This window comes from Rhinoraja longicauda, chromosome 19 (genome assembly GCF_053455715.1).
Source record: "Rhinoraja longicauda isolate Sanriku21f chromosome 19, sRhiLon1.1, whole genome shotgun sequence".
Classification (NCBI taxonomy): domain Eukaryota; kingdom Metazoa; phylum Chordata; class Chondrichthyes; order Rajiformes; family Arhynchobatidae; genus Rhinoraja; species Rhinoraja longicauda.
In genome coordinates, this window is record NC_135971.1 from 29133965 (window position 1) to 29161204 (window position 27240).

Below are 27240 nucleotides of genomic sequence, written 5' to 3' on the forward strand. Positions count from 1 at the left end.
TACAGACAGCATCCGTAGTGGGGATCGACTCGGGTGTCTGGTATCACCCCAGGAGGCCACATGAGTGGCATGGTGGGGGGTAAAATTGTGAGAACACTATGGAACAATGAATTGAATGTATGTATCGCCTCCGAGAATGTCGCACAGTCGAATGATATTTTCGCACAGTTCCTGTATTGTACATATTTTCTTTGAATAAAGTTTATTTTGATTAAATAAATAAAAAGTTAGATTGGCATCACGGTGGGCGAGGACTTGGGATGTTGCTGTGCCATTGTGGCGACGCTTCACCCATGGGTGCTGAGCTGTGTTGCCCAGGCGTGGGTGCCAGCCAACACAGCACAACCTGCTCCCTGCACAGACATCTACCCGGCAACAAGTGACGAGAGAGCCACGCTAATTTGGCTGCTGCTGTTGCTGGGGTCCCGGTATCTCCCCTCTCCACACCCTGGTCCTCAGACCCTGGCCGGGGAGCGGGCAATGGAGCGGCCGCTGGCGTCTGGCTGCCAGGGGGGCGGTGGGTCGGAGTGGAGGCGGTGCCCTGTACCCGTCCGGTCCCGTCCCTTGCGGATGGCTTTCGGTTTCACTCTCGGTCCAGACGGCTACGAGGGGGATGCAGACGGTGGCGACGGGGATGCAGACGGCGGCGAGGGGGATGCAGACGGCTACGAGGGGGATGCAGACGGCTGTGCGACCACCCGGCGCCCCCACCACACCAGTCAGCACCGGAGTAAGTCGGATCGTTTGCCCGGTCCGGAGCTGGGTGTGTGGGCGGGACCGGGCTCGATCCGCTGGAGGGTGGGGGAGCGATGAGAATCATGTGGCTGAGAGTCCGGACTAGGGGGAGGGGAGGGTGAGTGTCCGGAGTAGGGGGGGGGGGGCTGAGAGTCCGGACTGGGGGGGGGGGGGGGGGGGGCTGAGAGTGTGGACTAGGGGGAGGGGGTGCTGCCGAGGGTTCAGACCAGAGGGAGGGGGCAGAGGGTCGGGACCCAGGGGGAGGGGGACAGAGGGTCGGGACCCAGGGGGAGGGGGACAGAGGGTCGGGCACAAAGTTGTTGAATGTTCGGGCCGCCAGAGCAGGGGGGTAGAGAGCGTCTCAGGGGAAGACGGTGCACTGCTGTTCCTGCTAGGGGTGTGGGGGGGGGGGGGGGGGGGGGTGGAGGAGGAGGGGGGCAGGGGGTGACTCTGAACCAGTGGTCCAGAGGTGGCGGGATTACCGTCCACTCCACGGGTGCAGGCCCTGTCCCACAGCGCCAGAGACAAGGGGATATTTTTAAATTTGGGATATGGGATGGGATGTGGGAATGGGGATAGGATGTGGACGTGGAATGGGATGGGAGTATTGGATTGTGATGTAGGGGTGGGATGTGGGGATGGGATGGGGATGGGGATGGGTTGTGGGGATGGGATGTGGGGATGGGGAATGGGATGGGGGTATTGGATTGTGATGTAGGGATGGGGGATGGGATGTGGGGATGGGATAAGGGGATGGGGATAGGATATGGACGGGGAATGGGATGGGAGTATTGGATTGTGATGTAGAGATGGGGGTGGGATGGGATGGGGATGGGAGTATTGGATTGTGATGTGGGGATGGGGATGGGATGTGGGAGATGGGGGATGGGATGTGGGGGATGGGGGATGGGATGGGATGTGGGGATGGGGAATGGGATGGGGGTATTGGATTGTGATGTAGGAATGGGGGATGGGATGGGGGATGGGGATCGTGGGGATGGATATAGGGGATGGAGGATAGGATATGGACGGGGAATGGGATGGGAGTATTGGATTGTGATGTGGGGATGGGATGGGGATGGGATATGGGGATGGATGGGATGGGATCAGGGGATGGGGATGGGATGTGGGGATGGGATGAGATATGGGATTGGGAGGCAGGGATGGGGTGTGATGGGATGGCAGATAGGATGTGGAATGGGATCAGGATGAGTTGTGGGGATGGGATGGGTGGTGGTGGATTGCGATGTGATGGGGGAATGGGTATGAAATGACATGTGGGGATGGAATGGTGAATGGGATGTGGGGATGGGATGGATTGGATGTCAGAATCAGATGGATTGGATGAGGGGATTATAAAGGACGATAGTATATCAGGATGGGGGGGGGGGGGGGGTGACCGATGTGGCAATTGAATGAGATGAGGGGCTGGCTCACCCTCACAATCTCTTGCCCACCAGTCGTCCAGTCTTCCTGCCCCAACACCCCTCACCTCCCTCCACCTCCCCCATTGCTTACATACCCTTAACAGTCTAGCGCAAGAACTGGTCCTTTGGTCCACAATGTCCATGCCAAACATGATGCCAAGATAAGATAATCTCTTCTACCTGCATGTGATCCATACCCCTCCATTCCCTGCATATCATCTGCTTGTTTAGTTTAGTTTAGAGATACGGAAACAGGCCCTTCGGCCCACTGAGTCTGCGCTGACCTCGCACACTAACACTATCCTACACTCTAGGGACAATTTAACATTATACCAAGCCAATCACTCTACAAACCTCTACGTCTTTGGGATGTGGAAGGAAATTGGAGCTCCCGGAGAAAACTCATGCAGGTCACAGTGAGAACATTAAAACTCCGTACAGACAGCACGCGTAGTCAGGATTGAACCCGGGTCTCTGGCAATTGTAAGGCAGCAACTCCCGTTGTGCCACCATGCCACCCTACCTAAAATTTAAACCTCTTAAATTTCACTGTTGTATCTGCCTCACAACTACCCCTGGCAGCTCTTTCCAGGTACCCTCTCTGTAAAAATCTGTCCTGTACAACTCCCTTAAATGATGTCCCTCTCACCTTAAGTATGGCCTGTGGTATTTGACATTTCCATCCTGGGGAATGAAACCCTGTTAATGAAAAGATACTTCAGAGCATTAATGTGTGTGGAGTGTGAGGGTGGGGAGGGTGAGGGTGGGGAAGGGTGTGGGAGGCCGCTGTGATGAGGCTACACTGTTACACTGTCTCTCCACAGACGACGATCATCGCAGTGGAGTTCGATGGAGGGGTCGTCATTGCCTCTGACTCGCGGGTTTCTGCCGGGTAAGGTTCTGGGGACCGGGCGGAGGGAGGGGAAGGGCAGGGGGTTGTGTGGGGCAGGGGCTGGGGGATGTGTGTGGGGAGGTGTGGGTTGTGTGGGGCGGTGGGGGGGAGGGGTTGGGGACGGTGGGGGGGATGGGTTGTGTGGGGGAGGGGTTGTTGGTTGTGGGGGGGAGGGGTTGTGGGTTGTGTGTGGGAGGGGCTGAGGTTGTGTGGGGAGGGGCTGGGGGTGGTGTTGGGGAAGGGCTGGGGGTTGTGGGGGGAGGGGCTGGGGCAGTGTGGGGGAGGGGCTGGGGGTTGTGGGGGGAGGGGCTGGGGCAGTGTGGGGGAGGGGCTGGGGGTTGTGGGGGGAGGGGCTGGGGCAGTGTGGGGGAGGGGCTGGGGGTTGTGGGGGGAGGGGTTGGGATTGTGTGGGGGAGGGGCTGGGGCGGTGTTGGGGAAGGGCTGGGGGTTTTGGGGGGATGGACTGGGGGTTGTGTGGGGGAGGGGCAGGGGGTTTTGGGGGGGACGGGCTAGGAGTTGTGTGGGGGAGGGGCTGGGGGTTGTGTGGGGCAGTGTTGGGGAGGGAGGGTTTGGGGAGGGGTTATTGGTTTTGTGGGGCGGTGTGGGGAGGGAGGGGAGGGGTTGTGGATAATGTGGGGCAGTTTGGGGGAGGGAGCATTTGGGGAGGGGCTGGGGGTTGTGTGGGGTGGTTTGGGGAGGGAGCTGGTGAGCAGCCCCCCCCCCCCCCCCCCGTCCCTGTGGGGAAGGGGTACCACAAATAGACTGTGAACCCCACTGTGAGCAGGTAGTTGATGGTGGGAGGGGGGGGGGGGGGAGGCTTTAGATGGACTAGGGAGGGGCGATGTGGCTGGGGTGGTGTTTGGTGTTGGGGAGAGGCTAGGTTTGGGGGCAGGGGCTGTGTGAGGCTCGGAAGGGCCGAGGTTACTAACTCCCTCCCCCTCTGCGTGTGCAGGCAGGCGGTGGGCAACCGGGTGATGAATAAACTGAGTCTGCTTCATGACCGCATTGTGTGTGCTCTGTCGGGCAGCGCTGCCGATGCACAGGCCATCGCCGACATGGTCAGCTACCAGCTGGACCTGCACAGGTCAGGCCACAGGGGAGAGGCAGGGGGGGGGGGGGAGGGGATGGGACGGGAAGGGTGGGAGGGGGTGGGGGAGGGAGGAAGGGCAGGTGGGAGGGGTGGGGAGGATTGAGGGTTGAGATGGGAGTGTAGGATGGAGGGAGGGGGAGGAGAGGGCAGAATGCGGGAGGGAGGGGGGATGGGGATGGGACGGGTAGGAGTGGGGTGAAGGACCGAGGGGGGGGATTGAGGGAGAAAGGTTGAGTGGGAAGCAGGAGAGATGTAGCAGGGCAGTGACAGAGGGGGAGGGATAGCGGGTAGGAGGAGTGGCGGGTGGGATACGTTGGAGGGATAATGGCGGGGGGAAGGGGAGAGGTGGAGAGGGATAGCGGGGAGGGGGTAATAGTGGGGGGAAGGGTGCCGGGACAGAGGGTTCTGCCCAGGTGAGGGGTGAGGCTGGGTCTGGCCCCGAGTGGGAGGATGGGGTCCTCCTGGGTAGGTGCGGAGTCTGAGCTGGGCATCTCCCGGCTGACTGGCATAATTCCCATCAATCCCCAGCCCCACAGTGCTCATTTCTACCCCCCTCCCCAAAACCCACAACCAGAACTGCCCCTGCCCCACTGAACTCATCTGCAAATACCTCGATTCCATTCCATCCCCCCTTGTTTAGTCCCTTCTCACTTTGTCCAAGACATCTCACACTTACTTCCTTCAACGCTACAATAACCTGCCATTTCCAGGCACCCATTTCCTCAACTTCACCATGGACGTCCAGTCCCTCTACACTGTCCCCCACAATGTCCTCCACTTCTTCCTCCAACAGAGTCCCTCTACTAGCATTTTCACTGCACTGGTGGAACTTGTCCTCTCCCTGAACAACTCTTTTGACTGCTCTCAATTACTCCAAGTTAAAGGTGGAACCATGGGCACTCGCAAGGGTCTCAGCTATGCCTGCCTTTTTCTTGTTTATGTCAAACAGTCCTTGTTCCAAGTGTACACTTGTAGCATCACCCAACACTTTCTCCGCTACATTGACGACTGCATTGTGGCTGCCTCCTGCACCTGTTCATTTCATGAACTTCCACCTGCCCTCAAATTCACTTGGACTTTCTCTAATACCTCCCACCCTTTCTTGACCTTTCTCTCTCCATCACAGGGGACAGATAATCTACAACAAACCTATCGAAGCCCAATGTTACCTGAACTGCACCTCCTCTCCTACTTTTAAAACCCTATTCCCTAAGTGCAATTTCTTTGTCTCTACCGCATTCGCTCCCAAGAAGAGGGTTTCTATTCCAGGACAACCTCTTTACTAAACATGGTTCCCCCCGGCTGTCCCTCTGTGTCCTGCAATTCTCTTGCTTCCCCCTCCCCCAGGATAGAGTGCCCCTGGTCCTCACCTTTCACCCCACGAGTCACCGCAGGCAACACATCAACTGCCGACATTTCCGTCATCCCACCACTAGTCACACCTTCCCATTCCCATCCTTTTCTGCTTTCTGCAGATAATGCTCCCTCCGCATCTCCTTGGTTCACTCGTCCCTTCCCACCCAAACCACCCCCTCCCCAGGTACTTCCCCCTGCAACTGCAAGAGATGTAACACCTGTCCCTATACCTCCTCCCTCACCTCCACCCAGGGAACACAGCAGTCCTTCCAGGCGAGATAGAACACTTTCTCTAATCTCATCTCCTAAATTTGGTGTTCCCAATGTGGTCTCCTGTTTATCGGAAGACAAAGCTAGACCCAGCGACTGTTTTGTTGAACAGTGATTCTCGATCCACTCAGGCTTACGGGATCTCCTGCTGGCTAACCATTTCAACTCCCCTTCCCATACTGACCTTTCTGTCCTGGGCTTCCTCCATTGCCAGAATAAGGCTATATGCAAAGTGGAGGAACAACACCTCATATTCTACATGGGTCGCTTCCAACACAACTGTATGAACATTGAATTCACCAATTCACCAACTAATTAGCTAACAAATAATTCACCCCCCCATTTTGTTTTTCGTCTGTGACCCGTTGTCCAACTATTCGTCTATTAAAAAAAAAACTCACCTGTGTCCACCTTTCACTCGCTAGGCTTTGTTCTGACTCCCTCCCCCCCCCCCCCAACCACAATCAATCTGAGGAAAGGTCCTGACCCAAAACGTCACCCACCCATGTTCTGTAGAGATGCTGTCTGAGTTACTCCAGCACTTTGTGATTTTATTGACTAAACTCAGCCTGCATCTCAGTTCAGCGCCTGTCCCACACTACATCAGTGCTGTCCGCTGCTGTGGATTGGCACTGATGACCAGGGAGGCTCGAGGGAGGTCCATGGACCTCAAGGCAGGTTCATCGCCCGGCCTGGGGTCGGCCAGAACCTCCCAATGCCTCTGCCTGGGATTTTCCTGTCCGGGTGGCACAATGGTGCAGCTGGTAGAGTTGCTGTTTCACAGCGCGTGGGTCCTGGGTTCAATCACAACCTCGGCCGCTGTCTGTGTGGAGCTTGCCCCTTCTCCATGTGACTGCGTGGGTTTCCTCTGGGTGCTCCGGTTTCATAGCAACATAGAAACACAGAAAACAGATGCAGGAGGAGGCCTTTTGGCCCTTCGAGCCCACATGGCTGATCATCCCCAATCAGTAACCCGTGCCTGCCTTCTCCCCATATCCCTTGATTCCGCTAGCCCTGCGAGTTCTATCTAACTCTCTTTTAAATTCATCCAGTGAATTGGCTTCCACTGCCTTCTGTGACAGAGAATTCCACCATTTCACAACTCTTTGGGTGAAAAAGTTTTTCTCATCTCAGTTTTAAATGGCCTTCCCTTTAATACATAGAATAGAAACATAGAAAATAGGTGCAGCAGGAGGCCATTTGGCCCTTCGAGCCAGCACCGCCATTCATTATGATCATGGCTGATCGTCCCGAATCAATACCCCGTGCCTGCCTTCTCCCCATACCCCTTGATTCCACTAGTCCCGAGAGCTCTATCTAACTCTCTCTTAAATCCATCCAGTGATTTGGCTTCCACTGCCCTCTGTGGCAGAGAATTCCACAAATTCACAACTCTCTGGGTTAAAAAGTTTCTACAATCATCGGCAGCCCTTCTCCTGGATCCTCTTCCTCCAGCTGCTTCCTCATTTTCTCACCTCAGTTTTAAATGGCCTCCCCTTTATTATAAGACTGTGGCCCCTGGTTCTGGACTCACCCAACATTGGGAATATTTTTCCTGCATCTAGCTTTTATAATTTTATATGTTTCTAAAAGATCCCCTCTCATCCTTCTAAACTCCAGTGAATACAAGCCTAGTCTTTTCAATCTTTCCTCATATGTCAGTCCTGCCATCCCAGGGATCAATCTTGTGAACATACGCTGCACTGCCTCAATTACAAGAATGTCCTTCCTCAAATTAGGAGACCAAAACTGTACACAATACTCCAGATGTGGTGTTACCAGGGACCTATACTTCTGCAGAAGAACCTCTTTACTCCTCTACTCAAATCCTCTCGTTATGAAGGCCAACATGCCATTAGCTTTCTTCACTACCTGCTGTACCTGCATGTTTACTTTCAGTGATTAGCGTACAAGGACACCCAGGTCTCATTGCACTTCCCTTTTTCCAAATCTGACACCATTGAGATAATAAACTGCCTCCTTGTTCTTGCCACCAAAGTGGATAACCTCACATTTATCTACATTATACTGCATCTGCCATGCATCTGCCCACTCACTCAACCTGTCCAAGTCGAAGCATCCTCTTCGCAGTTCACACTGCCACTCAGCTTTGTGTCATCTGCAAATTTACTAGTGTTACTTTTAATCCCATCATCTAAATCATTAATATATATTGTAAATCGTTGCGGCTCCAGCACCGAGCCTTGCGACACTCCACTCACCACTGCCTGCCATTCTGACAGGGACCCGTTTATTGCTACTCTTTGTTTCCTGCCTGCCAACCAATTCTCTATCCATGTCAATACCCTACCCCCAATACCATGTGTTGTAATTTTGCCCACTAATCTCGTGTGGGACCTTATCAAAGGCTTTCTGAAAGTCCAGATACACTACATCCTCTGGCTCTCCTTCATCCATTTTACTTGTCACATCCTCAAAAAATTCCAGAAGATTAGTCAAGCAGGATTTCCCCTTCATAAATCCATGCTGACTTGGATCAATCCTTTTACTGCTATCTAATACGCCGTTATTACTCCTTTAATAATTGACCACTCCCCACCACCCGATGTCAGGTTAACTGGTCTATAATTCCCCGTTTTCTCTCTCGCTCCTTTCTTGAAAAGTGGGATAACATTAGCTATCCTCCAATCCACAGGAACTGATCCTGAATCTATTGAACATTGGAAAATGATAACAATGTGTCCAAGAATTCTAGACCACGTCCCTGAGTACCCTGGGATGCAGACCATCAGGCCATGGGGATTTATTAGCCTTCAGTCCCATCAGTCTACCCAATACTATTTCTCGCCTAATGCAAATTTATTTCCTTTCCTCTGTCTCCCTAGATCCTCTGTCCTCTAGTACATCTGGGAGATTGTTTGTGTCTTCCTTAGTGAAGAAAGTACCAAAGTACATGTTCAACTCTTCTGCCATTTCCTTGTTCCCCATTATAATTTCACCTGTTTCTGCCTTCAAGGGACCCATATTTGTTTTTACTAATCTTTTTCTCTTAACATACCTCAAGAGGCTTTTACTGTCCTTCTTTATATTCTTGACCAGCTTACCCTCATACTTCATCTTTTCGCCCCGTACTGCCCTTTTTGTTACCTTCTGTTGTCTTTTGAAAGTTTCCCAATCCTCTGGCTTCCCGCTGCTCTTTGCTATGTTATACACCTTTCATTTTAGTTTTATTCCATCCCTAACTTCCCTTTTCAGTCACGGTTGCCTCTTACTCCCCTTAGAATCTTTCTTCCTCTTTGGAATGAGATGATCTGCATCTTCTGGATTATGCCCAGAAATTTCCGCCTTTGCTGTTCCACTGTTATTCCTGCAAGATCCTTGGCCAGCTCCTCTCTCATGCCTTCATAGTCTCCTTTGTTCAACTGCAACACTAAATCCAGAATTGCCATCACCCTGGTAGGCCCCAGTACAAGCTGCTCTAAGAATCCATCTCGGAGGCACTACATTAATGACTTGGATGAAGGGATTAAATGTACCATTAGCAAATTTGCAGATGATACAAAGCTGGGTGGTAGTATGAACTGTGAGGAAGATGCTATGAGGTTGCAGGGTGACTTGGACAGGTTGTGTGAGTGGGCGGATGCATGGCAGATGCAGTTTAATGTGGATAAGTGTGAGGTTATCCACTTTGGGGGTAAGAATAGGAAGGCAGAGTATTATCTGAATGGTGTCAAGTTAGGAAAAGGACGTACAACGAGATCTGGGTGTCCTAGTGCATCAGTCACTGAAAGGAAGCATGCAGGTACAGCTGGCAGTGAAGAAAGCCAATGGAATGTTGGCCTTCATAACAAGAGGAGTTGAGTATAGGAGCAAAGAGGTCTGTGGTGTATTATGATAAGAATCGACGAGTGAGACAGGTTAGCATACAACATATGGCTGCTTTACTTCAACACCACCAGAGAGTGTAATACAGGTATCCCACAATGCTTTATACCCGGAACTACGGCAAGGCTCAGCTGCCAAAACACAAAAACTCAAAATGGTAAATACACCACATTACCCCCTTTTTAAAATTAAGGTAATCTTAAATAACTGAAATTAGCAAGTGCCTTATTACTAACAATAACCATTCCCAAAGTTACTACTATGCAAAGTTACTTGTTATCACTAGAGACCCTCTTGTAGTTTTAACAAGTCTCAGTCCATCTGTGTGTTCATATTAATGAAAACAACTTAAACAACTAAACAGTCCTTCATGCCGAACATTTCCCCTTTTAAAAAAAAAATGAAGCTTAAGGGACATAGCGGTCTGGAGGCTTCCTGACCCTTGATGATCGGCGTGGACTCAGCGGCGCAGCAGCTGCAGCTGTACGGTCCACAGTCCCTGGCTCGCTGCATGATGACATGTCCTCCGGCTGTGCGGGTTGGCTCGGTGCAGAAGTGTCAGTGGTTGAGTTTTCAGTGTCCTGATCCAGTCCATCTCCCATGACTCTGAATCTCAGCTGATCTCCATGTCCCCTGTAGGTGATGTCGGTGTCTCCTCCTTGTACTTTGTAAGACACCGGTCCTGTTTGTAAGACACCGGTCCTATGACTCCAGGAATCCATTTGCGTCCTCCCCCAGCCGTATTGTATAAATACACTGGGTCAGCCACTGAGAAACACCTGTCTGCTGCACGGAGGTCATGGTGAAACTTCTGCTTGTACTGTTTTTTACGAACAGCGGCTGCTGTGTCCGGACGGATGAAATCCAGACGGGTGCGCACGTGTCTGTTCAGAAACAGGTCAGCAGGTGACTGACTAGTAGTGCAGTTTGGTGTGGTGCGATACTGCATCAAAAAGAGGGAGACCCTGTCCTCCACATCCATTGCGGTGTGTGTCAGCTTTTTCATTCCACCCTTGAATGACTGAACGTACCGTTCTGCCAGGCCATTCGAGGCAGGGTGACCAGGAGCACTTGTAGAACGAAGGATTCCATTCTGCTGCATGAAGTTTTTAAACTCCTCTGACGTGAACTACGTTCCATTCTTTTCAGGAATCACCACTCTGGTGCCCCACAGGACACATCCTCGCTCTACTGAAAGTTCACATCTACGCGTGTGGAAAGCTTTCAGAGTCTCATCCACTTCAGCAGACCAGCCGCCCATGACAAATTTCAGCACCTTTGACAACACGCTGTCTGTGCGTGTTGCACGTGCCACTTGGTCTGCGTTCAGTGGAGCCTGCTCAAGATGTTCAGTTAACAGTGTGTATACGCTGTCAGTGACGGCTGTGGTCCCTGCGTCGTTTGTGTCAGGCAGCGGAACTCTTGAGAGGCCATCTGCATTACCATGTTTCCCTGAGGCACAGTACTCAATGTGATAATCATAGGCAGAGAGAATCATTGCCCATCTTTGGATTCGAGCTGCAGCCATGGTAGGCAGGCTTTTGTGTTCTCCAAACAGTGTTAGCAGGGGTTTGTGATCAGTCACAAGTTTGAATTTCCTCCCCCACAGGTACTGGTGAAACTTCTTTACACCAAAAATGAGCGCCAGTCCCTCTTTCTCAATCTGAGAATATTTCTTCTCAGCAGGGGATAATGTGCGTGATGAGAAGGCGATGGGGCGCTCCTCCCCTGTAGGCATTTTGTGTTGTATGACAGCTCCAATGCCATACGCTGAGGAGTCACAGGCCAGAGTGAGAGGAAGCTTTTGGTCATAGTGCACCAGGATCTTGTCACTTGTGAGCAGCGATTTGCACTTGTCAAAAGCTTTCTGCTCTCGACTTTTCCACTCCCACGACATCTGGTCTTTCAGCAACCTGTACAGGGAAGCAAGCACGGTGCTTTGGTTGGGCATGAACCGTCCATAATAATTCACTAGTCCCAAGAAAGCTCTCAGCTCTTTCACACAGGTGGGGGCTGGTGCATCCTTTATTGCTCTGACTTTCTCCGGTGACGGCTGGATGCCCTGGCTGTTTAACACATGACCCAAGTATTCGATTTGTTTCTTTCCAAACTCACACTTTGACTCTCAGTCCGCTCTCCTGCAGTCTCTGTAGCACTTTATGCAGGTTTTGCAGATGCTCTTGTTCAGTTTTTCCTGTGATGAGGAGATCATCCAGATACACCACTACATCCAGATCTTTCATGAGGTTCTCCATGATTCTTTGGAAGATGGAGAGTGCTGCGCTCACACCAAAAGCCAGTCTGTTATAGACAAATAAGCCTCGGTGTGTGTTAATGGTCAACAGTTTTTTTGATTCATCCTCCAGAAGTACCTGCTGGTACGTTGAGGCGAGGTCGATCTTTGAAAACACCTTTCCTCCACTGAGGGTTGCCATCAGATCCTCTATCCGTGGCAAGGGATAAGTCTCTGTGGTGGCAGCTTGGTTTACAGTGAGTTTGTAATCTCCACACAGACGGATGGTATGGTCCTTTTTTTCAACAGGAACAACGGGTGCTGCCCATTCACTATGTTTGACTGGAGTAATTATGTTGGCCTTTTCCAGTCGGTCCAATTCAGCCTCCACTCGTGCTTTCATGGCAAATGGCAGTGGACGGCTTTTGCAAAACTTTGGGCGGGCCCCTGGTTCCACCAGAATTGTTGCTTTGACATCACGCAGAGTGCCAAGTTCATCTTTAAACACTTCAGCGTGTAACTCCAGTACATCCTGTATTGATGTCAGGTGAGGCATCTCCTTAATATGCTTTATGTCTTCCTGATGAGACTTGTCACTGGCATGTTTAATTTCTTTCCAGTTTAAGGTGAGCTTTTTTAACCAGTTCCTTCAATAGACAATAGACAATAGGTGCAGGAGTAGGCCATTCAGCCCTTCGAGCCAGCACCGCCATTCAATGCGATCATGGCTGATCACTCTCAATCAGTACCCCGTTCCTGCCTTCTCCCCATACCCCCTCGCTCCGCTATCCTTAAGAGCTCTATCCAGCTCTCTCTTGAAAGCATCCAACAAACTGGCCTCCACTGCCTTCTGAGGCAGAGAATTCCACACCTTCACCACTCTCTGACTGAAAAAGTTCTTCCTCATCTCCGTTCTAAATGGCCTACCCCTTATTCTTAAACTGTGGCCCCTTGTTCTGGACTCCCCCAACATTGGGAACATGTTTCCTGCCTCTAATGTGTCCAATCCCCTAATTATCTTATATGTTTCAATAAGATCCCCCCTCATCCTTCTAAATTCCAGTGTATACAAGCCCAATCGCTCCAGCCTTTCAACATACGACAGTCCCGCCATTCCGGGAATTAACCTAGTGAACCTACGCTGCACGCCTTCCATAGCAAGAATATCCTTCCTCAAATTTGGAGACCAAAACTGCACACAGTACTCCAAGTGCGGTCTCACCAGGGCCCGGTACAACTGTAGAAGGACCTCTTTGCTCCTATACTCAACTCCTCTTGTTACGAAGGCCAACATTCCATTGGCTTTCTTCACTGCCTGCTGTACCTGCATGCTTCCTTTCATTGACTGATGCACTAGGACACCCAGATCTCGTTGAACTCCCCCTCCTCCTAACTTGACACCATTCAGATAATAATCTGCCTTTCTATTCTTACTTCCAAAGTGAATAACCTCACACTTATCTACATTAAACTGCATCTGCCATGTATCCGCCCACTCACACAACCTGTCCAAGTCACCCTGCAGCCTTATTGCATCTTCCTCACAATTCACACTACCCCCCAGCTTAGTATCATCTGCAAATTTGCTAATGGTACTTTTAATCCCTTCGTCTAAGTCATTAATGTATATCGTAAATAGCTGGGGTCCCAGCACCGAACCTTGCGGTACCCCACTGGTCACTGCCTGCCATTCCGAAAGGGACCCATTTATCCCCACTCTTTGCTTTCTGTCTGTCAACCAATTTTCTATCCATGTCAGTACCGTACCCCCAATACCATGTGCCCTAATTTTGCCCACTAATCTCCTATGTGGGACCTTGTCGAAGGCTTTCTGAAAGTCGAGGTACACCACATCTACTGACTCTCCCCTGTCAATTTTCCTAGTTACATCCTCAAAAAATTCCAGTAGATTTGTCAAGCATGATTTCCCCTTCGTAAATCCATGCTGACTCGGAATGATCCTGTTACTGCTATCCAAATGCTCAGCAATTTCGTCTTTTATAATTGACTCCAGCATCTTCCCCACCACTGATGTCAGACTAACTGGTCTATAATTACCCGTTTTCTCTCTCCCTCCTTTCTTAAAAAGTGGGATAACATTTGCTATCCTCCAATCCACAGGAACTGATCCTGAATCTATAGAACATTGAAAAATGATCTCCAATGCTTCCACAATTTCTAGAGCCACCTCCTTAAGTACCCTAGGATGCAGACCATCAGGCCCTGGGGATTTATCAGCCTTCAGTCCCATCAGTCTACCCTAAACCATTTCCTGCCTAATGTGGATTTCCTTCAGTTCCTCCATCACCCTAGGTTCTCCGGCCCCTAGAACATTTGGGAGATTGTGTGTATCTTCCTCAGTGAAGACAGATCCAAAGTAACGGTTTAACTCGTCTGCCATTTCTTTGTTCCCCATAATAAATTTCCCTGCTTCTGTCTTCAAGGGACCCATATTTGCCTTGACTATTTTTTTCCTCTTCACGTACCTAAAAAAACTTTTGCTATCCTCCTTTATATTATTGGCTAGTTTACCCTCGTACCTCATCTTTTCTCCCCGTATTGCCTTTTTAGTTAACTTTTGTTGCTCTTTAAAAGAGTCCCAATCCTCTGTCTTCCCACTCTTCTTTGCTATGTTATACTTCCTCTCCTTAATTTTTATGCTGTCCCTGACTTCCCTTGTCAGCCACAGGTGTCTCTTACTCCCCTTAGAGTCTTTCCACCTCTTTGGAATAAATTGATCCTGCAACCTCTGCATTATTCCCAGGAATACCTGCCATTGCTGTTCTACCGTCTTCCCTGCTAGGGCCTCCTTCCAGTCAATTTTGGCCAGCTCCTGCCTCATGCCTCTGTAAGCCCCTTTGCTATACTGTAATACTGACACTTCCGATTTTCCCTTCTGCCTTTCCATTTGCAGAGTAAAACTTATCATGTTGTGATCACTGCCTCCTAATGGCTCTTTTACCTCTAGTCCCCTTATCAGATCAGGATCATTACACAACACTAAATCCAGAATTGCCTTCTCCCTGGTAGGCTCCAGTACAAGCTGTTCTAAGAATCCATCTCGAAGGCACTCTACAAACTCTCTTTCCTGGGGTCCATTTCCAACCTGATTTTTCCCAGTCTACCTGCATATTGTAATCCACCATAACCACAGTGCCTTTGTTGCATGCCAGTTTTAACTTCTGCAGCAGCCTGCACCCTATATCCAGGCCACTGTTTTGGGGCCTGTAAATAACTCCCATTCTTACCTTTACAATTCCTCAATTCTATTAACAGTTACTCTACCTCGTCAGTCGCTATGTCACCCCTCACAAGGGTCTGAATTCCATCCCTCACCAACAGAGCTACCCCACCTCCTCTGCCCACCTGCTTGTCCTTTCTATAGGACGTATAACCCTGAATATTCAGTTCCCAATCCCGATCCTCCGACAGCCACGTCTCTGTAATCCCCACAATGTCATATCTACCAATCTCTAACTGAGCCTCAAGCTCATCCACTTTATTTCTTATACTTTGCGCATTCATATACAATACTTTTAATCCATTACTCACCTCACCTTTCACATTGATTCCTATTGCACTTGGCCATACCCTTCTTTCCCTTCGTGAGCTTTCTGTCCCATTAATTCTGGTACCTTTCTTAACTTTTCTTATATTCTCTTTCCCATTAACCCTATCCTTATATTTTGAATTTGTCTCTCCCCCCCCCCCCCCCACATCCTCCCACATCCCAAAGACGTGCGGCTTCTGTGGCCTTATCAGCTGCTTGGAGTGGGGGTTTAGTGGGAATTACAGTTGGGAGGAGGGGAACATGCTCAGAAGGGCAGGGGACTGGGATCAGCAAGAAGCAGGAATTAGCAAGAAAAGGACTGAAGGGCAGGGGGGTGGGGGTCAGAAGGGTGTCCGCAGGGGGCGTGGGCAAAGGGCATTGTGTGAGTGTTCGAAGGGGCAGGGGTCGGGAGTTGGGGGCAAGAGGTTGGGGGTGGGAGCTGAAGGACAGGGGGCTTGGGGAGAGCAGTGGACAGAGTGAAGGTGGGGGCAGAGAGTGGATGGGCAGGTGGGTGTGCTTGGGTAAGGGCAGGGGGCAGGGTGAATGAGGGCTGGGGTTAGTGTCATGGGAGGGGGATGAGATGGGAGTGGGGTGACATGGGAGAGGGTGTGTGGGGGGGAGTTGTGAGGGGAGGGGGTGTGTGGGGGGAGTTGTGAGGGGAGGGGGTGTGTGGGGGGAGTTGTGAGGGGAGGGGGTGAGATGGGAGCGGGGTGTGATGGGAGGGGGGTGTGATGGGAGGGGGGTGTGAATGGTGGGGGAGTGAGGAGATGGGGGGAGGTGTGAGGGGAGGGGGTTGTGTCTGGAAATGGAGGGAGTCGTAGAGTGATACAGTGTGGAAACAGGCCCTTCGGCCTAACTTGCCTACACCAGCCAACGATGTCCCAGCTACACTTGTCCTACTTGCCTGCACCTGGTCCATATCCAGACCTCCCAACCATTCTGAATTTGGCGGAAAGTTTCCGCTTTCTTATTTCATTTCCGCCATTCCATTTTCACCTCACATTTTTCCGCAAAACGCATACCTCACCGCTCGCCTCGCCTCGCCACTGACCCAGCCTCGCCTCACCTCACCACTGGCCCAGCCTCGCCACTGACCCAGCCTCGCCTCACCACTGGCCCAGCCTTGCCACTGACCCAGCCGCGCCTCACCACTGGCCCAGCCTCGCCACTGAACAGTCTCGCCTCGCCACTGACCCAGCCTCGCCACTGACCAGTCTCGCCTCGCCACTGACCCAGCCTCGCCTCACCACTGGCCCAGCCTCGCCACTGACCCAGCCTCGCCTCGCCACTGACCAGTCTCGCCTCGCCACTGGCCCAGCCTCGCCACTGACCCAGCCTCGCCTCACCACTGACCAGTCTCGCCTCGCCACTGACCCAGCCTCGCCTCGCCACTGACCAGTCTCGCCTCGCCACTGGCCCAGCCTCGCCACTGACCAGTCTCGCCTCGCCACTGGCCCAGCCTCGCCTCGCCACTGACCCAGCCTCGCCACTGACCCAGCCTCGCCACTGACCAGTCTCGCCTCGCCACTGACCCAGCCTCGCCTCGCCACTGACCCAGCCTCGCCACTGACCAGTCTCGCCTCGCCACTGACCCAGCCTCGCCTCGCCACTGACCCAGCCTCGCCACTGACCAGTCTCGCCTCGCCACTGACCCAGCCTCGCCTCGCCACTGGCCAGTCTCGCCTCGCCACTGGCCCAGCCTCGCCACTGACCAGTCTCGCCTCGCCACTGACCCAGCCTTGCCTCGCCACTGACCCAGCCTCGCCACTGACCAGTCTCGCCTCGCCACTGACCCAGCCTCGCCTCGCCACTGGCCCAGCCTCGCCACTGACCAGTCTCGCCTCGCCACTGGCCCACCCTCGCCTCGCCACTGGCCCACCCTCGCCGCTGGCCCATCCTCGCCTCGCCGCTGGCACACCCTCGCCTCGCCACTGACCCAGCCTCGCCACTGACCAGTCTCGCCTCGCCACTGACCCAGCCTCGCCTCGCCACTGACCCAGCCTCGCCGCTGACCCTCCCTCGCCTCGCCACTGACCAGTCTCGCCTCGCCACTGGCCCACCCTCGCCTCGCCACTGGCCCACCCTCGCCGCTGGCCCACCCTTGCCTCGCCGCTGGCCCACCCTCGCCTCGCCACTGACCCACCCTCGCATCGCCACTGACCCAGCCTCGCCGCTGGCCCAGACTCGCCTCGCCGCTGGCCCCTACTCGCCTCGCCGCTGGCCCCTACTGGCCTCGCCGCTGCCCCATCCTCGCCTCGCCGCTGGCCCCTACTCGCCTCGCCGCTGGCCCTCCCTCGCCTCGCCGCTGGCCCGGCCTCGCCTCGCCACTGGCCCACCCTCGCCTTGACGCTGGCCCCTACTCGCCTCGCCGCTGGCCCGTCTTACCTCGCCGCTGGCTCTGACTCGCCCCTGGCCCCAACCCGCCGCTGGACCCGACTCGCCCCTGGCCCCGACTCGCCTCCCGCTGGCCCCGACTCGCCTCGCCCCTGGTACAGCCTCGACTCGTCGCTGGCCTCACCTCGCTTCGTGGCTGGCCCAGCCTCGCCTCGCCCCTGGCCTCGCCTCGCCCCTGGCCTCGCCTCGCCCCTGGCCTCGCCTCGCCCCTGGCCTCGCCTCGCCCCTGGCCTCGCCTCGCCACTGGCCTCGCTTGCCACTGGCCCCGACTCACCTCGCCCCTGGCCTAGCCTTGACTCGTCGCTGGCCTCACCTCGCCTCGTGGCTGGCCCAGCCTCGCCTCGCCCCTGGCCTCGCCTCGCCACTGGCCTCACCTTGCCGCTGGCCCCGACTCGCCCCTGGCCCCGATTCGCCATGCCACTGGCCCAGCCTCGCCTCGCTACTGGCTCTCCCTCGCCTTGCGATGGTTGGGGGGGTGAGATGGGTGGGGAGGGGGTGTGATGGGTGGGGAGGGGGTGTGATGGGAGGTGGTGTGTGATGGGTGGGGAGGGGGGTGTGAGGGGAGGGGAGGGGGTGTGATGGGTGGGGAGGGGATGTGATGGGTGGGGAGGGGGTGTGATGGGAGGTGGTGTGTGATGGGTGGGTAGGGGGGTGTGAGGGGAGGGGAGTATGGGCGGGGGGGTGAGATGGGTGGGGGGTGTGATGTGTTCCAGCTGACCCCCCCTACCCGTGTCACGGCAGTGTGGAGCTGGAGCAGGTGCCACGGGTCCGGGCTGCGGCCGCCATGGTGCAGAATATCACCTACAAGTACAGAGAGGAGCTGCTGGCGCATCTCATTGTGGCCGGCTGGGACCCCCGGCTCAGGGGACAGGTAATACCCCCTCCCCTCGGTTACCTGCTCCCACGATGCCCCTCCGATCCCCACTGGTGACCCCGCTCCAACGCACCCTGTGACCTGGTCCTACCGACCCCCTGCTGATCCCCCACCGAACCCCAACACCGACCCCCCACATCCCGCTCCTGCCAACCCCCACCCTAGTCCAACACCATCCTCCTCTGAACCCCATGACAGACCCCTCCGTTCCAAACCCGAACACAGCCCCGCTTGCACCGACCCCCACTATGAACCCACCCACTAACAGAGATCCTACCCCCCACTGATTTCCCCAACACCCACCCACGCCTACTAACCCCCTCTTCCACCAAACCCCCCATGACCCGAACCCACTGACAACCCCCTATCAACCCCCCCGATCAACACCACTCCAACCCCCCTAACAGCAACCCCCCCGACCGACAGTTAACAACCCTCTCACGGAGACCAGACCCCCCTCCCCAGCCAGATCCCCACCCCCCCTCCCCCCGACCAGACTCCCCCCCCGACCAGACTCCTCTCCACCTCCCCCGACCAGACTCCTCCCCCCTGACCAGACCCCCCCTCCCCTGACCCCCCCTGACCAGACTCACCCCCCCTGACCCCCCTCCCCCTCCCCCGACCAGACTCCCCCCCTGACCAGACCCCCCTCCCCCGACCAGACTCCCCCCCCGACCAGACTCCCCTCCCCCTCCCCTGACCAGACTCCCCCCCCCCGACCAGACTCCTCTCCCCCTCCCCTGACCAGACTCCCCGCACCCACTGTCACTGAACCCCCCTCATTGACCTTCTCACCGACCCCTCCCCCTGACTGATCACCCCCTCACTGACCCCCCCCTCACTGAACCCCCCCTCATTGACCATCTCACTGATACCCTCACTGAACCCCCCCCTCACTGATCCCCCCCTCACTGACCCCCCTCACTGATCCCCCCCTCACTGATCCCCCCTTACTGAACCCCCCCTCACTGACCCCCCCTCATTGACACCCCCCCCCTCACTGCCCCCCCTCACTGCCCCTGTCCCCCTGTTGCAGGTGTACGTCACGCTGGGTGGGATGCTGTTGAGACAGCCGTTCGCAGTCGGGGGCTCGGGCAGTGTGTACATCTACGGCTATGTGGACTCTGCCTTCAAACCGGGCATGAGCAAGGCCGAGTGTGAGAAGTTCGTGATCAACGGTGAGTACCGGTGTGACAGTCATTGGGGATATAATGGTCAGTGGTGGTGTGTAACCTCAACCCAGTCCAGGTTTCACTCGTGGCAACACACTCCACACACACGTACACACACACACACACACACACACACACACATCAACACACACACAAATACATACACACCAACACACTCCACACACACATCAACACACTCCACACACACATCAACACACTCCACATACACACCAACACACTCCACACACACATCAACACACTCCACACACACACACACACACACACACACACACACACACACAATCCATATAGACAATCCACACACACACTCCACACACACCACACACACAATCCACACACACACTCCACACACACACTGCACACCCACACACACTCCACACGGACAATCCACACCCACACACTCCACACCCACACACTCAACACACACAACCCACACACACACTCAACACCCACACACACTCCACACACACTCCACACCCACACACACTCCACACCCACACACTCCACACACACAGTCCACACACACACTCCACACACACACTCCACACATATTCAACACACACAACCCACACACACACTCCACACCCACACACACTCCACACCCACACACACTCCACACCCACACACTCCACCCACACACTCCACCCACACACTCCACACACACACACTCCACACACACACTCCACACACACACTCCACACACACACTCCACACACACACTCCACACCCACACTCACTCCACACGCACACTCCACACGCACACTCCACACGCACAATCCACACCCACACTCACTCCACACACACACTCCACACACACACACTCCACACCCACACACACTCCACACACACACTCCACACACACACTCCACACACACACTCCACACACACACTCCACACCCACACTCACTCCACACGCACACTCCACACGCACACTCCACACGCACAATCCACACCCACACTCACTCCACACACACACTCCACACACACACACTCCACACCCACACACACTCCACACACACACTCCACACACACAATCCACACACACACTCCACACACATACTGCACACCCACACACACCACACATACTCCACACACACACTCCACACACACAATCCACACACACACTCCACACACAAACTGCACACCCACACACACTCCACACACACAATCCACACATGCACACTCCACACCCACACACTCCACACCCACACTCCACACCCACACTCCACACCCACACTCCACACACACACTCCACACACACACACTCCACACACACACACTCCACACACACACTACACACACACACACACACACACACACACACACACACACACACACACACACACACACACACACACACACTCCACACACACACTCCACACCCACACTCCACACCCACACACACACACACTCCACACACACACTCCACACACACACACACACACACACACACACACACACACACACACACACGCACGCACACATTCTCCAGTCACGCACACTCTCCACACACACACACACATCAACACACAGCACGCACACATCAACACACTCCACACGGGACACACACATCAACACACTCCACACACACATTAACACGTTCCACACACACACAAACACCACATACACACACCACACACGTACAGCAACGCACTCTACACAGAGATATTTAGATCAATACAATCAACACACACATCAATACACTCCACACACTAACACACACACACACAAATACACACATCAACACACTCCACACACCCACAAATCAACACACTCCACACACACGTACACACCAACACACTCCACACACACATCAACCCACTCCACACACATATATGCACCAACACGCACACATACAAATACATACACACCAACAACTCCACACACACACAACACACTACACACACACATATATACAGCAATACACTCCACACACAAACGCACTCCGCACATACATACGCACCAACACGCACACATACAAATACATACAAACCAACACACTCCACACACAACCCAATCCATACACATGAATACACACTCCACACATACACACTTCACACACACGTACACTCCACACACACACTCCAAACATACACACACCAACACACTCCACACACACACACACACACATCAACACACTCCACACACACACACACCAACGCACTCCACACACACACACACATCAACACACTCCACACACACACCAACGCACTCCACACACACACCAACACACTCCACACACACACACACACACACACATCAACACACTCCACACACACACACCAACACACTCCACACACACACCAACACACTCCACACACACACACACACATCAACACACTCCACACACACACACACCAACGCACTCCACACACACACACACACATCAACACACTCCACACACACACACACCAACACACTCCACACACACACACACACACACACACATCAACACACTCCACACACACACACACCAACGCACTCCACACACACACACACACCAACACACTCCACACACACACACACACCAACGCACTCCACACACACACCAACACACTCCACACACACACCAACACACTGCAGACACACTCCACACACACACACACACACATCAACACACTCCACACACACACACACCAACGCACTCCACACACACACACACACATCAACACACTCCACACACACACACACCAACGCACTCCACACACACACCAACACACTCCACACACACACCAACACACTCCACACACACACCAACACACTCCACACTTCACACACACAAACACTCCACAGAGACACTCCACATGTACACACATCCACAAACTCCACACACACAAATCAACACACTCCACACACACACACTCCACATACACCACACACATACAGCAATACACTCCATACACACACACTGCACACATATAAACATCAACACAATCAACACACACACATCAACACACTCCACACACATGTACACACTAACATACACACACACACACACACAAATACATACACATCAACAAACACCACACACATCAACACACTCCACACACACACAACACACTCCACACACACACAACACACTCCACACACACACAACACACTCCACACAAACACCAACACACTCCACACACACAACACACTCCACTCACATGTATGCAGACTTCACATATACACACACTTCACACACACATACACTCCACAGAGACACTCCACACATACACACATCAACACACTCCTCACTGACACAAATCAACACACTCCACACACACACACACTCCACAAACACCACACACATACAACACACACATACTGCACACACATATAAATCAACACATTCAACACACACATATCGACACACTCCACACACATGTACACACGAACACACACACAAATACATACACATCAACAAACACCACACACACACATCAACACACTCTACACACACACAACACACTCCACACACACACCAACACACTGCACGCCCACATCAACAAGACTCCACACACACACATCAACATACTCCACACACATGTACACACTAAAACACACATACACAAATACATACACATCAACAAACACCACGCACACACATCAACACATTTCACATACATCAACACACTCCACACACACATCAACACATTCCACATACATCAACACACTCCACACACACACATCAACACACTCCACATACTCCACATACACACACCACACACATATATCAACACACTCCACCCACACATTCTATACACACATACACACCAACACAATCAACACACACATCAACACACTCCGCACACACACTCCACACACACACACACACACACACACACACACACACACACACACACACACACACACACACACACACACACACACATCAGCTCACACCAGACAAAGTTCATCATGCACGCAGGTCATGTACTCATCCTACACACAGACACAGACACAAACAAATACACACAGACACAAACAGATACACACACATGCAGACAGATACACACACACACACACACACACACACACACACACACACACACACACACAGAAAGACACACACACACATACGCACACACCCTGTGCACAGTAACATAGGGCTCCCTGTCCCAGGGGACGTGGGACTGCCCACAGTCCGTCCCATTCACCACTGCAACATTGATGCTGCATCCTGTCTCCCCACACCATATCTCCCTCCTCATCCCCACACACAGTCCGTCCTCCCCAGGCATCCCCGTCTGGGGACAGTGGGATGGCAGGGTGGGGGTGGGTGTGCATCAGTGGTCCGGGTCCCACCGCTGACAGTGAGGGTAGGGGTGGTGGAGTAGGGAGGCTGGTGTTGGGTAGGTTGGTATCAGGGACCCACACCTGAGGGTGGGGGAGTTGGGTAGGGGGTGATGGTGGAGGGTCCTGGGTGGTCCAAGATCCACCACTGATGGAGAGCCGGTGGAGGGCATTGAGTGGGGGGTGTTGGTTGGGTGGGTCATTGGTCTGGGACCCACCTGCTGTTGGTGAGGGTGTGTGTAGGGATGTGGGGGTGTTGGGTGTTAGCTGTTGGATGGGTTGGTGTCAGTGAGGGTGGGGGGTAGCAGTGAGAGTGGGAAGTCCAGGAGCCAGCTCAGTGGGGGTGGGGGAGTGTTGGGTGGGAGATGTCTCGGTAGTTCAGAACCCAGCTCTGATGGTGCGGGTAAGGGTGGTGGGTGTTGGTAGAGGATGGGGGACGGTGAGGGTGAGGGTGAGGGTCGGGGTAGTGCTGGCATTGTGAAAGTGAGGGTGAGGGTGGGCGTCGGGATAAGGGGTGGGGATAGGGGTTGGGGTGTGAGGGTGGGGGAGGTATTGGGAGTGGGGGGTCAGGGTGCGGTGTGGGTGTGAGGGAGGGGTTGGGGATGATGGGTTGGAGTGAGGGAGAGGGTAGGGGCGGGGTGAGGGGAGGGTAGGGGCGGGGTGAGGGGAGGGGAGGGGCGGGGTGAGGGGAGGGTAGGGGCGGGGTGAGGATGGGGGTTGGGGTGAGGGTGAGGGTGGGAATGGATGTAAGGTGTGGTTGGGGATGGGGGTGCGGGCTGGGTTGACGGTACGGGTGAGGGTGGGTGTACGGGTGAGGATGGGGGTGAGGGTGGGTGGGAGCGGCGGTGAGGGGTGAGGCTGAGGGATGGTGGGAATGGTTGTGAAGGTGGGGTTGGGGGTGAGGGGGGTAGGGGTGAGGGTGGGTGTATGGTGGGATGAGGGTGAGGGTGGGAATGGATGTGAGGGTAGGGGTAGGGGTAGGGGTGAGGTTGGGGGTCGGGGTGCGGGTGGGGGTAGGGATGGTGGTGAGGGTGGGGGTCGGGGTGATAGTGCTGGTGAGGGTGAGGATGGGGGTGAGGATGGGGGTGAGGGTGGGGTTGGGGATGGGGGTCTGGGTGAGGTTGGGGTGAGGGTGGGGGTGAGGGTGGGGATGAGGGTGAAGGTGGGGGTGAGGGTGAAGGTGGGGGTCAGGGTGAGGGTGGGGTTGACGGTGGGGATGAGGGTGAGGGTCGGGGTGGGGGTAGGGATGGGGGTGAGATTGATGGTGAGGGTGGGGGTGAGGGTGGGGTTGGGGGTGAGGGTCAGGGTGGGGGTCAGGGTGAGGGTGGGGGTGAGGGTGGGGGTCGGGGTGGGGGTAGGGATGGGGGTGAGGGAGGTGGTGAGGGTGTGGGGATGGGGGTGAGCGTGGGGGGGTGAGGGTGGGGGTCGGGGGGGTGAGGGTGGGGTTGGAGATAAGGGTGGGGGTGAGGTTGGGGATGAGGGTGGGGTGAGGGTGGGGGTCGGGGTGAGGGTGGGGTTGGGGATGATTGTGAATGTGGGGGTCGGGGTGGGGGTCGGGGTGGGGATGAGTGTGAGGGTGGGGGTGGGGGTCGGGGTGGGGGTAGAGATGGGGGTGAGGTTGGTGGTGAGGGTGGGGTTGGTGATGAGGGTGGGCGTGAGGGTGGGGGTCGGGGTGAGGATGGGGGTCGGGGTGAGGATGGGGGTCGGGGTGAGGATGGGGGTCGGGGTGAGGGTGGGAATGAGGGTGAGGGTGGGGGTCGGTGTGGGGGCGAGGGTGGGGGTAGGGATGGGGGTGAGGGTGGTGGTGGGGGTCAGGAAGGGATTGGGGATGAGGGTAAGGTTGGGGGCAGGAGTGAGGGTGGGGATTAGGATGAGGGGTCGGGTGGGTTTGGGGATGGGGGTCTGGGTGTGGTTGGGGTGGGGGTGGGGTCTGGGTGAGTGTAGGGGTGGGGTTGGGGATCGGGGTCTGGGTGAGGTTGGGGATGGGGGTCTGGGTGTGGTTGGGGGTGGGGGTGAGGGTGGGGGTGGGGTCTGGGTGAGTAGGGGTGAGGTTGGGGATCGGGGTCTGGGTGTGGTTGGGGGTGGGGGTGAGGGTGGGGGTGGGGTCTGGGTGAGTAGGGGTGAGGTTGAGGTTGGGGATCGGGGTCGGTGTGGTTGGGGGCGGGGATGCGGGTGGGGGTCGGGGTGAGGGTGGGGTTGGGGATGGGGGTCTGGGTGTGGTTGGGGGGTCTGGGTGTGGTTGGGGGTGGGGGTGAGGGTGAGGGTGAGGGTGAGGGTCGGGATGAGGTTGGGGGTGGGGATGGGGGTCTGGGTGAGGTTGGGGGTGGGGGTGAGGGTCGGGGTCTGGGTGTGGTTGGGGGTGGGGGTGAGGGTCGGGGTCTGGGTGTGGTTGGGGGTGGGGATGAGGGTCGGGGTCTGGGTGAGTGTAGGGGTGGGCGTGGGGATGAGGGTGGGGGTGAGGGTGGGGGTCGGGGTGGGGATGAGGGTGGGGTTGGGGTCAGGGTGAGCGTGGGGATGAGGGTGGGGGTCGGGGTGGGGGTGAGGGTGAGGATGGGGATGGGGGTGAGGGTGGGGGTGAGGGTGGGGGTGAGGGTGAGGGTGGGGGTGGGGGTGAGGGTGGGGGTCGTGGTGAGGTTGGGGATGGGGGTCTGGGTGAGTAGGGGTGAGGATGGGGGCCGGGTGGGGTTGGGGATGGGGGTCTGGGTGTGGTTGGGGATGGGGGTCTGGGTGTGGTTGGGGATGAGGGTGAGTGTAGGGGTGAGGATGGGGGTCTGGGTGAGGTTAGCGGTGAGGGTGGGTCAGTTCTCTGGGACCCAGCACTGATGTGAGTTTTCTCCCTGTTCCAGCGGTCACATTGGCCATGGGTCGGGACGGATCGAGCGGGGGGGTTGTGCACATTGCCGTCATCACTGAGGCTGGCACCGAGTACACCATCATCCTGCCCCACGACCTGCCGCAGTTCCACTGTGAATGAGACGCGGTGACACACTGACCTGTAGATCCACCATCTTCAACGGGCCAGAATAAACCTGTAGGTCCAGCGTCTGACAGGCGCTGGCTGGGCCGCTGCGGTTTATATATTTCTATAATAAAACACTGTCT

General features: G+C 54.9%; 1 protein-coding gene and 1 pseudogene across 2 annotated transcripts in view; both read left to right on the top strand.

The window, feature by feature from the left end:
* LOC144603211 (major histocompatibility complex class I-related protein 1-like) overlaps nt 1-27240 on the top strand; it is a 1020820-nt pseudogene that overhangs the window by 193454 nt on the left and 800126 nt on the right. The gene's annotated exons all lie outside the window — the stretch shown is intronic.
* On the top strand, nt 565-27240 carry LOC144602748 (proteasome subunit beta type-9-like). Its single transcript, XM_078415885.1, has 6 exons — nt 565-730; nt 2987-3054; nt 4007-4138; nt 18535-18664; nt 19704-19845; nt 26985-27240. The coding sequence occupies exons 1-6, from the start codon at nt 614-616 to the stop codon at nt 27110-27112; spliced, it is 717 nt and encodes a 238-aa protein (XP_078272011.1). The 5' UTR covers nt 565-613; the 3' UTR covers nt 27113-27240.